Consider the following 13,273-nt stretch of genomic DNA (forward strand, 5'->3'; position numbering starts at 1 on the left):
CCGGTGTCTACTAAACATATTTCGCCTCCACCACATCCAGCTGTATTTTCTTTCATAGACACGTTGCACGTTGTACCTTGCCGAATCCCTATGAATCCACATACGCGTCCACGAGTGTCGAGTATGTACATAATTAATTATAGAGAGATATTAAGACAAGCTTGTGTGACATTCCAATGTGGTACGGATGATCCTCAAGAATCGTAGTTTGGAATGATCGGCAGGGCCATATTGGCATTGAACACAAGCCCTAACTAGTGTACCGATATATTATATCTTTTTGATTTGAGTTTCTATTAACTTCAAAGATAACTATTAAGGTGACAGGGGAGGGTTTTAGATGACGTGCAAGACAAAGTAACCTTAGTGACCTTCGCAACCTTGGGAGTGAAGTACTCTTGATGCAAGGGAGGGAATTCCGTAACACACGGCCTTATCGTGTATTTTATTGGGTATTAGGTATTGGTATGGTCATGCTTGAAGTTATAATACCACAGAACCGTGGGTCGTGGGTCGAGGATTGACATTCCGGTCTCGGATGACGTGCTAGTGGCCGGGAGATAAGAGTCTATCGTGAATTAGGAAGTAGGTATAAGAGTTAATATCTTTAATATCTTAAAACGAAAAGAGAATACAACATAAATTGTACGGAGTACGCCGTTGAATAGTACAAAAAATTATATCTTGAATCATGGAAGAGTTCCTTGTGTTCCGTGGTGGAGTTCAGGGGAACGAAAATTCAAACTCGCCACGTTGGGCGCATTGGGCTTTTTTTTTTTTTTCTTTTTTTTTTCCAGAACCCGTGGAAGCTTACACGTATGACTTCTGGAAGGATTGGATCACAACAAGGAGAAGCAAACACATGCTACATAATACTTGGTCTTCCAAGGTTGTTCGATATTTTCCATATGTACATTTTAATGCAGACTGTACGGAGTACGGAGTACCTCTTCTACATTTTTTCCAAGTATCCCTTGCAGATCTTAGGCGCTTGTTCAAACGTGAGAGAGAGTTCAGCGTGTCGCCACAATAAGACAAAAAGTCAAGACCAATCAGAAAATTCCAATGAAAAAAAAGACGGTAATAAATCGAATTCAGAAATACAAAAGAGAAAAAGAGGGACCAAAAAAGGAAAAAGAAAAGAAAAAAGAAAAAAACAATTATGACATCTTATCGAAAGAAGGATCCACTTGGGCGCAGAAACTAGTTTAGCGTCTCCATCTAAGATCCACTTGAGTCTACTGAGGCGCCCACTCCCCCCCCAGTAGCCCAGTACCCAAGGGTATCGTCATGAATGATTCCAGAATCCGCCCTTTGCCCTTTTTATTCTTCTTTAGTGCTTGCATTTCCACTTGATCTTTTGATTTTTATTTTTTCGTTATTATCTCATTTTACATTGCCTTGTCCTCTACACACACACACACTCTCTCTCCTCTCTCTCTCTCTCATCCCTGACTACTCCGTCCGAATCCTATATGCCTATATCCCAATAACCCGCCGCTGTTTCAATCAAGCTGGAGCCTCGTCCCACAGGCAGGGGACGGCCGGTGAGAAAAAAGCCGACTAGGGGTCCCCGACGTACACTATACGCTATGCTTAAAAAGAAGACATTGGCACCGTCCCTCTTCTTCCGGAATCATACTCCCACCGCAACCCCCGAATTGTCCCCCACCTCCTCAGACAGCGACTCCGAAGAGGACATGGAATCATCTGGCTCCCGGCCGGTCAGCCTGGCCATCTCGTCGGGGGCCTTCTCCATGCGCCCGACTCTCAACGAGGTGCTGGCCAACATTGCTCCTCCCCCATATACCTTGAGCGCCTTCATGGCCTACCTCTCCCAGAACCATTGTCTCGAAACCTTGGAATTCACTATGGAGGCCAACCGATACCGTGATTCCTACTACGCTCTAGCCGAACGAATCGGTCCCGCCGCTATGGAATCGGAATGCCCCGAAACCCAGCACTTGCGAATGCTTTGGAAACGCCTATTGACTGCATACATCTTCCCGGGGTCACCGCGCGAGATCAACCTATCGAGTGAAGTCCGAGATGCGCTCCTGCAGTACAAGAATGTGCCCGCGCCGCCCGTGCCTGAGACGTTAGATTCCGCCGTGAAGCGTATCCACGACCTGATGGAGGAATCCATCTTCCTCCCCTTCGTCAACAGCCACACCACCTCCCCCTCCATGGGTCCCTCCGAACCCTTTATTGGCCCCGACGACTTCATGAGTCTATCATCGACGAGCCTGGATGAGCACCCGATGAAAAGGGTCCGGTCGCGCGTGTCGAAGCGCATCTCCCCACAGTCCTCTACCAAGGATCTTCCCGCAACGGGTCACAACCGCTCAACCATGTCCCTCGGCGCCGTGCATGCCATCGGCAAACGCACTTCCGGCGCCCTGGTCAGCACCAGCGGCGAGTCAGCTTACCTGTCCCTGACCGATGATTCTGGCTCCCCGCAGTCCAGTCCCACCGCTGAAGAGCCCATGACACCGCCCACTACCCCGCCTGCCAGCGAGCCACATCTACCCATCCATAGCCCCAGACTTCGCACCGAGAACCCTTGGAAGAAGATGGGTATGAAGCTTGGGTTTAAGAAGCGTTCCGCTGGTGGCAGCAGTGGTAGCAGTCGCGATCCTAAGGTTCTTGGTCTTGACGACTAATTATCTTCTCGCTTTCCTCCCTTTTTGACTCCGACTCCTTGTCGACATATACAAAACCTACAAAACACACACCCTCTTGTCTTCTGACTCACGACAACTACGAACCCCGCAACGACACTTCTCATCTCAAAACACATCTTGCATGAAATACCGAAATGCATCATCCCACGACTTCATTCTAGCCTTTGTCGAGCGTTTATATTGGCGGTGTATGAGAGCATGACGCATTGAAAGCATATGAAACCGGCGTTCTTTGTTTTGTTTTTTCTTTTTCTTATAGGATGTCTCCGGCTGAGCATCCTCATTTTTCCAACTTCACTTGTCATTTTCTTTTATAGGCTTCTTTTTTTTTTCTTTTTTTTTTGTGCGGATGGCATCAGGGGAAAAGAAACCCATATATATCATATCATATTCTCATCTATAGATTGGATGGGAGACCTGTTGGCTTTTCAGGTCTTCTGGACACACGGCGTTTTTGACGAGACATTGTCTTGGTCTTTCATCTCCTACTGAGATTTCATTTATTCGAAATCAATAGACTTGATACCCCTCTCCACATCAATTGCTTCCAAACAGTAAAACCGCAAATAAAGTGTAAACTCGCAGACATACAAAGGCCATGCATTCGACCGTTAGGGCAATTCCAAACCCAACAGCACCAAAACCAAAACCAAGACCTCGATTCTTACCCACATTCCCAACATGAACATGTCTTAATTCAAGACTTTGAAATAATACCAGCCGTGATCCGAGCAGGCAGCCGAGTATGCGTTCTCACACCCGAAACCAAGGCTTGTCTAGACCTTCCTTGATCCTCCTGGTCACACACGTCGGACACCCACACTCAGACATGTCGCCCGGGAGCTCGGGGAGACGTAAATATAGACTTCCAAGTATTGTAGTACAGATGCACACGTAACCCCCTCGCAAGCCCTTCGAGGATTAATACTCATGCGAAGTTCGGCACTGCATCGGATGGGTTCTTATTGGTACGTACGACTTTATTTTGTTCATTACATTAACTAACTATATGTAATTGTAATTATAGAGATATATCCGGACGAGTGGAAGATCAAGGTCAAAGGCAAAAGGCAGAAGCAAAAATCAAAAGAAAGCATAAGCATAAATCTAAGTGTAAGTGTACATCAAATATCAACCCTCCGTCCACCCCTCGTCTCCAAAGCCGCAATATCAACATCCCACCCAACACCACTCAACCCGGTCAGATATGTCTCAAAGCGATGATCAGTATTCAGCAAAGCAAGCGTGCCCTCAACAACAGTAAGAACCGCATCAACAGAAGAACCCATCGTAATCCGGGCCAGAACTCTTGCAGCCAGCAAAGCATGAGTCCACGCCTTCAATTGATGCTCAACAGCACAACCCCGCTTCAGAAGAATCGAAGCATGCCATTTCGCATTCCCGTCCGTATTCGACAACGGCACGAGAAACAAGATATAAAGCTCGTTCGCGAAAACAGCTGCGACTCGCTGGAGCGGGAGGGTGTGTTGGAATGATGTGTTATTATTACCTGACCCAGGACCGCCGAGAAAGGTAGACATGGACACTCCTATCTGCGCGGATCCTAGATCGTGGGTTGTGGTTGTTGTATGTGTGCTTGAGTGCTGTGTCCACTGTAACGCTCCGTCTCGGTGGAAGATACGTTCGTGTTTGGATACCTGTGCTGGTGTGAGGAGTGTCACTTTCTTTTCGGATGGGGTGGGCGTGGTAGGATCGAGATCGAGTTCTAGTGCTAGACCCCGGTCTGAGTCTAGGAGTGCTGAGAAGACGATGTTGGCGCGCTGTCGGTTTAGACTTGTCATTTGGACGGCGCGCACGGCGGCGTAGTTCATGCTTAGATGTAGGGCTAGGAGGATTAGGAGGAGCCAGGTTGTGCTGAAGCTGGTTATGTGCGAGATGACTACGGATCCGACCTGTGGGGGTTGTGGTTAGGGTGGGATTCTTGATAGAGTTAGGGATGGGGATGGGGATGGGGATGGGGATGCTTACCAGCATGCCGAAAAGTGAAATGACTGTCTCCTGAGATGAGTCTTTCTACACGACAGATATATCACGTTAGGTCTCTCTCTCTCTCTCTCTCAAATCCGAAACAAGACGGTAGGTACATCACGGGAATTTGAAATCAATACATACAGCATTAAGCTCCGCCAAATTCCCCCATTTAGCAAAATGAGCACTCAAGCTCGCCTTCGAGCTACCCCCGGCTACACCGCAGAGGGCCCTGAGGACACCGGCTGTACTGAGAACAATCACCCGCGGCGGTCCGGCAGGAACACCCGGCGAGAGACAGTCGAGGATCATGGCGACGTCGTTGAAGACGTCTGCTGCTAGCCGGTATGTTTTACATTCTGGTTCGAGGGCCGTGCCGACACGGTGGGCGAAGCAGATCGTTGCAATACGACCCGATATATCTTGCAGGATGTGCAGGAGTAGTGCGGATGTTGGAGAGGCGTTGGCGTTGCCGACGCCGACTCCTGTATATTGCGTTTGGTGTTAGTTGCTTTTCTTTTGGGTTGAATTTGATACATGGGGTCAGGCTGGGAGGGATATGAACCTTGGAGGACGGCTCTGGAGGATAAAAGGCCTGCTATTGAGCTGCAAAAGGCTTGGAGGGAGTCCTGCGGTGGATTGGTTGTGTCAGAGCTGACTGTGTTCTAGGCGTGTCTTTGATATTGCTTTTGGTATGGTAGAGCAGGGTAGGTCGAGCCATGAGATTTCTGCTTTCTGTCTCTGACGGCTGGGGTTTGTATGCTCACAAAGATTTGATATCTGGGATAACATTAGTACATTTGAAGAGTAGGGATGATTCATGCATTCCAACAGGCTTCTGTCTGTACTCACGGGAGATAGTCATCGCTGACACTTTGGGGGTATCCGGAGGGAAGAAAAACATCACCCAGCGAGCTGAATAGAGGCTTAATTGACCATGGGGAGGTAGATGAAGAGGAACTCTGTTATGATAGGTCAGTTAAGATCATAAACTTATGAGGTGTGTCAATATATGTTGTATGTCTTTCCGAATCATGCAATGACAGACACATTTTGAACCAACATATGATAATTCGAAATTAAACGAGCATAATTCATATGCTAAATGCAAGGGAGAGTGTCTGTTTTCCAGGAAAAAGATTGATTATAAAGTGATTGGCAGATATCCCATGACATTAGGGGATATTGGCCTCCTAATCGACAAAATGAAAGATCACACCTGAAACTGACTTGGTTTCGGGTGCCATTTCAAACATCGAGTGCTAAAAAAAAATAGCAATAAGGAAGTAAGAAATGACCACTTACTATTACATCTACTCGGCCGGCCGGTGTCTTTGAGGCAGTAATTGAGGAAGCGACATCTCCCGAGTAGATATAGGTTGCAGTATGATTTCCAGCCTCGTCTGTCTCCCGGAATGTCAGCCTATTCGTGTCGCTCATAAGGGAGGTCATGTTCAACCAGACCTCGGGATGGGAAGTAGACAAAGGGTTACTCGGATCGAGGTCGAGTCGGGGAGGCACGTGCTTGAGACCACGTACCTTATGATCCTTGATACTTAATGCTAAGCCTATAGTTTGACAGTTTGACAGTTTGATAGCTCTATAGCTCCATGGTGTATAGTCTAGAGTAATATACGCATATCAGAGAAGTTTAGTCCTGCTTCTAGAAATCCATTTCTTCGAATAGTGCTCACAGAGCCTATGTATGTAGCAAGAACCACCGAATCCCACAATCTATGTATAAAACGAACACCCTGCTTTCGACATCAAGACGATACAGCTGTATGTTGCGCATGGAAAGAGAACACCGAAAAAAATCAACCACCAGCGCCGGGTACAACGAGTGAAAAAAAAAAGACACCGGGAAAAGAAAAAGAGAGCGGCAAAGAATGACCGCTAGAGAAAAACGTTCTTGTGAATAGCCTCCAGCCATCACAAGCAACAAGGTATAAAGTGAGAGTTTTTGGTCTCGGAAACTCCCGGAACGAGTGAGCAAGCAATCAGATCTATGTTCCCAGCGACCACAAAGGCATTGGCAACGCCACGGTCGGGCAAAGTCAAGATGACCGCGCTGCAACTGCCCCAAAATCGAAAATTGAGATCCAAGACTCAAGCTCATTCATCGCGCAACTTCCATAGGAAGTATCATGCCCCATTCATACATTTTCAGAAAATTTTATATTTTGCCCGAGGGAACGCTTATGCGAACATGCTCGCGCCACCAGTCTCAATGGCATCAATCTCAGCCTGGGTCCAGGGGAGACGACCGAAGCGGGAGGGAAGCTCAGCGCGATCGAAAAACTCGCCGCTCTGGGGCTTGACAGGGCCCAGGGAGGCGCCGGAGTGGCCGCCAATGGTGCTGTTGAAGGAGGAGCGACCGAGAGGGCCGTGCTGCTGAGCCTTAGCGCGGTAGGTAGCGAAGGAGTCAGGGAGAGAGCCGGTGGGAGAGGCGGGGTGAACGCGAGGAGAGTGGTCGATGGACTCTGGAATATGAGGTTAGGTCAAGTCTAGGATATTTGGAGCTCGGAAATGGGGAATATCACGTACGAGGGACGGTGCGCTTGCCAACGAAGCGAATGAGAGGAGTACGGGCAGTGCCGCTGAGGATAGAAGTGACACGCATTGTGGTAGTTATGTAGGTATTAGGTGTGTGGTGGTGGGAGGTTGGTAAGATCAATTTGACGCGAGAATGTGCGAAATTGAACGGGAAGTCCGGTAATATCCGAATCCGACCGAGACGAAGGTAGAGAACGAGTTATGGTAGTTCTAAAATGTAATAAGTATGATGCTGAGTGTATGAAAGAAGGCGAATATGTAGAGAATGAAGAAAATTAGTTTTGAGGAATTGAAAGAGGAGGGGAAGGAGGGAAAAGAGTCGAAGATAAGAAGGGAAGGGCTACCGTTTTGGGACAAGCCGATTCGGGACCGGGGAACTAGTATTATGTCCGTAGGTATGGTATGTAAATTATCTACACGGTATAATTAAGTACAAGTACATCTACTATTATTTACTATTGAAACCCCTACAGTCTATATTGTACAGAGTACACTCTATATCACACCATATTCCCCCAAGTGAATATCAGATACTGCATACTCACACTGCAGATTATATTGTATGTTGTAGTACTTTTTATCCCCGGGAGGAGATTCCGATGCAGCCTCGTGTCTTGGCAACCACCATCCTCCGTGTTTCTCCATGGTGAAGGCCATCTTTCCTTATCCTTCCTTGAGGGCTCTTTCCGATCCTTTCCCATTCGGTGACTCCGGTGAACTCCAAATTGATCTCCAACGTGAGCTTCTCCTCATTCTTGATGCCTTCTTGATGCCTTCTTGATGCCTTCTTGATGCCTGATATCTACTTTTCCCTTTGTCTTTGAGACCAATCCGCCAATCATCAATTCTTTCCAAGAGTTCCCCATAAACCAGTCAAGCTTATTTGTCCCACACAGCTTAGACCTTCCCCTCCCCGCAATCGGAAGCAAAAGTCCAATGCTTCCTAAGGTTGGGGATAATACGATAACATCCCTGACCAGTCATCCTTACACCGGAATTGATCTTCCAGAGGGTTTCACAAGCATCTGAAAAGTCCAACATATTCGGGGAAAGTTCAATATTGAACAACTCTTGCCAAGAAAACAGATCTCAACCAAACAGATCAAACAGGTCCATTAATGAACGGCTATTAGCAATAAGAGCGACACATAAAAAATAAAAATTTGAGCTCTGATAACGTTTCTTGGAAGAATTGCGCCACTGAAGCTTGGACCCTGACTAAAACCACATCCCGGATTCACCCGCTGCATTTCATTACACAAATCAGACAATATGCACGAGCAGTCGCTTTTCGCCTCGGTTCCAGTCCATCAACATCATGAGCTTCTTCAGCAGCTTGCTGGATTGACTGCCATGCAGCCCCGCCATTGCCTAGAGCGGCGGTTGATCTTCAAGGCCTACCGCAAACCAGGTGTGGCGGGGCGCACCGGAGCCAGTCAGGACCTTCAACAGGGGGACCTGCAACGGCTCAACAAAATGCTCAATGGGAACATGTACTACACCCAGGTGATCGGTCCGGTTTCCGAATCGGATTTCGGATCCACTGACCCCGTCGATCGAGACACTCAGATGGCCGGCATGGACGAATCGAACTCTGACGGATCTTCATCATCTCCATCTTATGACTATGAAGGTCAACCATGGAAGTTGGAGTTTCGTGATATCCCTGAAGCTGGTACCCGCTCAGCGGTCACGTCACGTCTGATGTCGAGCGCGACGCTGCCGCGGGGAGATGTCGTGCAAGCTATGAATGCGTGGGGCTATCAGTGAGTGGCGCCACTCCGAGATCGATATTATGATCGCGGGCACTAACGCTATCTGTTCTAGTTTCACTACTGAGTATGTGGTCGAAGGTGATATGTTCATTCACAATGACATCGCTATCTTCTTGCATCGCGTGCTGCACTACCCGGGTGGGGATGAGTTGAATCTGCCCCGGCGGCAGCTGCCTGATTTGAAGGACATGACCCTGTTTGAGAAGAGTGGCAGCTATGTGCTGCAGGCCTTCATCATTGTCCAGGACGGTAGCAACCAGGAGACGATGAAGACTGCCTCACAGCATCTATTCGGCCTGCGCGAGCAGCTAAAGTCTGCGGTTGTCCTAGAGCAGGCAGATCGACTGGCTCTTGATACGCGGGCGAAGTAGATGGCCGCTCCTACTTCGGTTCATTTAAGCATGCCGGAGACTACGAAATACCCGGTCTCTAGCGACGGCGTTGATAAATATCTCGAACTTTTTTAATCGGGAGAAAATAAGAAATATACCCATCATAGCAATCAAGCCACTTGAATATTTTCATTTTCATTCCCCTCTCGGGGTAAGAGTGAACACAGAAGCATATATAACCCGAAGACTTCTAAAGTCCCATAAGCAAAAGACCAATGCCTACTCTCCTGTGTACATATAACTTGGCTGAGCGCATAAAACCTTCGCAAGTCCTATCTGAATAAAAGCTAAACCCTTTCTCAACCCCCAAATATCGCGCGAGATATCCATCTGACCTTGCGGTGCGTTCCGGCGCCGTGGCATCCATTCATTCTCCCTTTCCGGGATATCAAAGTGAGTTATTCCGAGTTCAGAGACCGGTCTTCCATCCTATTTATTTTTTTGTATTTATTATTTGAATATATCGCACATCTGGCTGTATGATGTCCACTTTAATGCCCAAGAACATGTGACTTCGTGATTTCTCCCGCGTCTCGGCGCGTCCAACACAGGTATCTCGGATTCGACTGCAACTCACAGCGAAAACCGATAGAATCAACCATCACACATCTAAATTTATCCATAAACCCCTCACGACGTTTTCACTCGCCCGGACTGTCAGAATGGCGGAGGGAGCAGCTAAGAGAGGCGCCTCCCCCACCCAAGCCATATCTCCACCACCATTGCGCCGGAAGGTTGAGACAACGGTAACCAGTAAGTATTTAATATTCACTGGGGCGTTCCACCCGCTAATAGTAATTAATCCATAGAGAAATCGGCCGCAAACTTCTTTACCCCGGCCTCGCAAAGGAAGCCCGAGCCGATCACATGGCGCGTCATCGGCACCAGTGTTATCATTGGGAAGCAGATCACGGGCAAGGCAGTCCCTCCCACCGAGAAACTGCGCCGAATCGCTGGCTTTGATTTGGTCAGTGGTTGAAACCGACCGCTAGAATAAGTAGCGTCGAAAGAAAAGGGCCCTGCTGACGTCAATATACAGGATTCAACCTTGATCAAAACAAAATCGGGAAATGTCTTCCCCAAGTCTGCCACTGATTGGCAATGGTGGAATACCAAAGTTCCAGGCCGACTGAAGGAGCTCAATGCTGAAGGGTATGTCCAGACTCGGTATATAAGATTAGTTGGGTACACCCGGGCTTACACTTTAACAGCTTCCAAGTTGTGATTTTCTCCAACCAAAAGAAGATCAGTGTCCAGAAGGATATCAAGGGTGGACGGAGTGATTCAAAAAGTCTGTCGAACTTCAAAGAAAAAATGACCGCCGTCATGGCGGAACTGGATTTTCCCGTCAGCGTTTACGCGGCCACCACAGACCCTGAATATAGGAAACCCCGTATCGGGATGTGGCGCGAGTTCCTAGACGACTATGACCTCGACGTTGCGGGTGTTGACTTGTCCGCGTCGGTTTTCGTCGGTGATGCGGCTGGAAGGCCAGGCGATCATTCAGCTGTGGATCGGTAAGACTATCACAACTATTAACATGTGACAAAGTCTGATATCGACTCTAGGGGACTTGCTACCAACATCGGTATGCCATTCAAAACCCCAGAGGAGTTTTTCCTCGGGCAGATCACAGAGCCGGCGGCGATGGGCTTTGACCCGACGTCTTTCGTAAAGTCGGATCTCGAAGAGCCAGGTATGTGCTTATTGCTTCCAATGAACTTGCTATCCCCTCCTCGCAAGAAACCCAATCTGGAAGATTGTTGACCAATTCATCGCAGCCAAACCCTTTACTCGCAAGCACCCACTTGAACTTGTTATCTTCTGTGGCAGCCCAGGTGCTGGGAAGTCCACTTTCTACTGGAACCACCTGGAGCCTCTAGGCTATGAACGAGTCAACCAAGATCTTCTCAAGACGGTAGGTGTGATAAACACAAAATGAAACTGAAATCGAATACTGATGAACAATAGCGTCCGAAATGCCTTAAGGTCGCCCGCGAGCACTTGGAAGCCAAGAAGTCCGTGGCAGTCGGTACGTCGTTGTATCTATTTCTAGCAGCTTCGGTTTTCAAGCGATCTAACCCGGCTACCACCTAGATAACACCAACGCCGACCCAGAAACACGAGCTCACTGGACATCTCTCGCGAAAGAGCTCAAGATTCCTATCCGTTGCGTACAGTTCATCTCGACACCAGATCTATGCCGACACAACAACGCCGTCCGAGCATCCAACAAAGAACTGGTATGTATTGGCAATATCCCCATCTCCATCTCAATCTCATCCTCATTCTTACATTCTCATCCCAACCAGAACCCCGAATCCCGAACCTCCCTTCCCGGCATCGCCTTCGGCGACTTCGGTCGCCGCTTCCGTGCTCCAACGCTGGACGAGGGCTTTGATGATATCATCCCCGTCGAGTTCCAGTTCCACGGCAGCGAAGAGGCCAAGGAGATTTGGGGCCAGTACTGGGTTTGAAAGTACCAGGGACCAGGACTAGTATATACGCCCTACCACTTGCCTACTCCTGCTACTCACATCCCTTGGCTTATGCTTACGTCTGTCTGCGTCGTGCTCATCATAATCTTGATATCTCATTATCTACATGCTTTTAAGCCGAACCACGGCTCGTGTCTACAGACTTACTACCTGTTGGCGGGGTTTCAGCTGACCTCAAAAACACGAATGTTGATCTCGGCTGCATCAATGCATGTCTCGGTTCTGTGATAATCTTAGATCAAGGCCTTCTCAGCTCTGTCGTGGATGCTGAGGGAGGGATGTGGGGTTGCGATTTGGGATTGTATTGAATGTGTTATAGTAAGGACCATTATCGTGCTTCCCCGGCTTATGTCCATCCAAGACATTGTCTACATTCCCCCGATATTCGTACCTACATGTAGATACGTTGGTAACTAGTTAGTTAACGTTGTGTTGTAGCCTTGTTAGTAAGCGACTAAATATCACACAACCCTAAGTACACTCTACACTCCATCGCTGTCTGACACTCCACTCTACTGTTCCCAACAGACGCAATTTAAATCCGAAAGTCTCTGACTCACAATATCAAAAACCAAAGATTAAAACCGAACCCCTTTTGCCAAGACAAGACACAGACAGGTACAGGTACAGGCACCAGCACTCGCACTCAGCTCCCATCCATTGGCAATCCCAATCCGAACATGTCTCGAGTGGATCATAGTATCATAGTTACAAGACTTGTTATCATGTACTCCGTACCAAAAGCCCACTCCAGTCGTTCATGTATCTTACGTTGTGAAATCGAAGTTGCAAATAGCGGTAGCTTCACAACGTGGCCGACCCACAGTACCAGGTCACTTCCTCTCCACTGTGTTATTGTACATGTGACTCATTCTACACGCGCTTCCCGCTGTGTTCTGTGAATAGGAAATAGGAAATAGTGAATTGCGAATAAATAGTAGGTAGTTCACTGTCGATAATGTCTCTCCCACGTGCGGGGATTCTATTATGCACTGTGTCATCCCTTCCATGACATGACATATACATGCGTGTTTCATAGGATTATGTCCATATTTTAGAATTTAGATGTAGATGTAGATGTAGATGTAGATGTAGATGTTGTAATTAGAGACATTTGCATATGATGATCATATGTGGATTGTGTATGAGCTGAATATATACATATAGGAACATTGTATTGTACTTTTTTTCAGATGCTTTTTTTGCTTCTTGTCCTGTTCTGCTCGTGGAGCAGAGGGATGTGGATGGGATAGGGTTGAAGTCTATGGGGGTACAACGGCTGGTAGGCTTGGTGTATGGGGGGTATAGTATATAATAGAGACAGAACAAAAGAAGTCCAAAGGAGAGTGATAGACCCAGTTAGTTTGGAGGTTAACTTT

General features: G+C 47.7%; 5 protein-coding genes across 5 annotated transcripts; 3 read left to right on the plus strand and 2 right to left on the minus strand.

Moving 5' to 3' along the window:
• Window positions 1-1,592: 1,592 nt before the first annotated feature.
• On the plus strand, window positions 1,593-2,663 carry N7516_005008 (regulator of G-protein signaling domain-containing protein; the record flags this gene model as incomplete). Its single annotated transcript, XM_057217728.1, has 1 exon — window positions 1,593-2,663. One exon carries the CDS (start codon window positions 1,593-1,595, stop codon window positions 2,661-2,663), a length of 1,071 nt encoding a protein of 356 aa, XP_057079611.1.
• Window positions 2,664-3,808: 1,145 nt separating this feature from the next.
• Window positions 3,809-5,538, minus strand: N7516_005009 (RUS1 family protein; the record flags this gene model as incomplete). Its single annotated transcript, XM_057217729.1, has 4 exons — window positions 3,809-4,597; window positions 4,674-4,718; window positions 4,818-5,158; window positions 5,526-5,538. The coding sequence occupies 4 exons, from the start codon at window positions 5,536-5,538 to the stop codon at window positions 3,809-3,811; spliced, it is 1,188 nt and encodes a 395-aa protein (XP_057079612.1).
• A 1,334-nt stretch (window positions 5,539-6,872) lies between these two features.
• On the minus strand, window positions 6,873-7,296 carry N7516_005010 (alpha-ketoglutarate dehydrogenase subunit KGD4; the record flags this gene model as incomplete). Its single annotated transcript, XM_057217730.1, has 2 exons — window positions 6,873-7,156; window positions 7,221-7,296. 2 exons carry the CDS (start codon window positions 7,294-7,296, stop codon window positions 6,873-6,875), a joined length of 360 nt encoding a protein of 119 aa, XP_057079613.1.
• A 1,205-nt stretch (window positions 7,297-8,501) lies between these two features.
• Window positions 8,502-9,375, plus strand: N7516_005011 (mediator of RNA polymerase II transcription subunit 18; the record flags this gene model as incomplete). The annotated part of the gene is made up of 2 exons (XM_057217731.1): window positions 8,502-8,995; window positions 9,057-9,375. The coding sequence occupies 2 exons, from the start codon at window positions 8,502-8,504 to the stop codon at window positions 9,373-9,375; spliced, it is 813 nt and encodes a 270-aa protein (XP_057079614.1).
• A 683-nt stretch (window positions 9,376-10,058) lies between these two features.
• Window positions 10,059-11,873, plus strand: N7516_005012 (putative DNA 3'-phosphatase Tpp1; the record flags this gene model as incomplete). Its single annotated transcript, XM_057217732.1, has 9 exons — window positions 10,059-10,149; window positions 10,206-10,363; window positions 10,436-10,548; window positions 10,608-10,913; window positions 10,965-11,092; window positions 11,178-11,314; window positions 11,368-11,428; window positions 11,494-11,639; window positions 11,709-11,873. 9 exons carry the CDS (start codon window positions 10,059-10,061, stop codon window positions 11,871-11,873), a joined length of 1,305 nt encoding a protein of 434 aa, XP_057079615.1.
• Between the last annotated feature and the right edge of the window lie 1,400 nt (window positions 11,874-13,273).

The sequence above is a fragment of the Penicillium verrucosum genome, assembly GCF_028828655.1.
Source record: "Penicillium verrucosum strain IBT 35672 chromosome Unknown utg000001l_segment0_segment0, whole genome shotgun sequence".
Taxonomy (NCBI): Eukaryota; Fungi; Ascomycota; class Eurotiomycetes; order Eurotiales; family Aspergillaceae; genus Penicillium; species Penicillium verrucosum.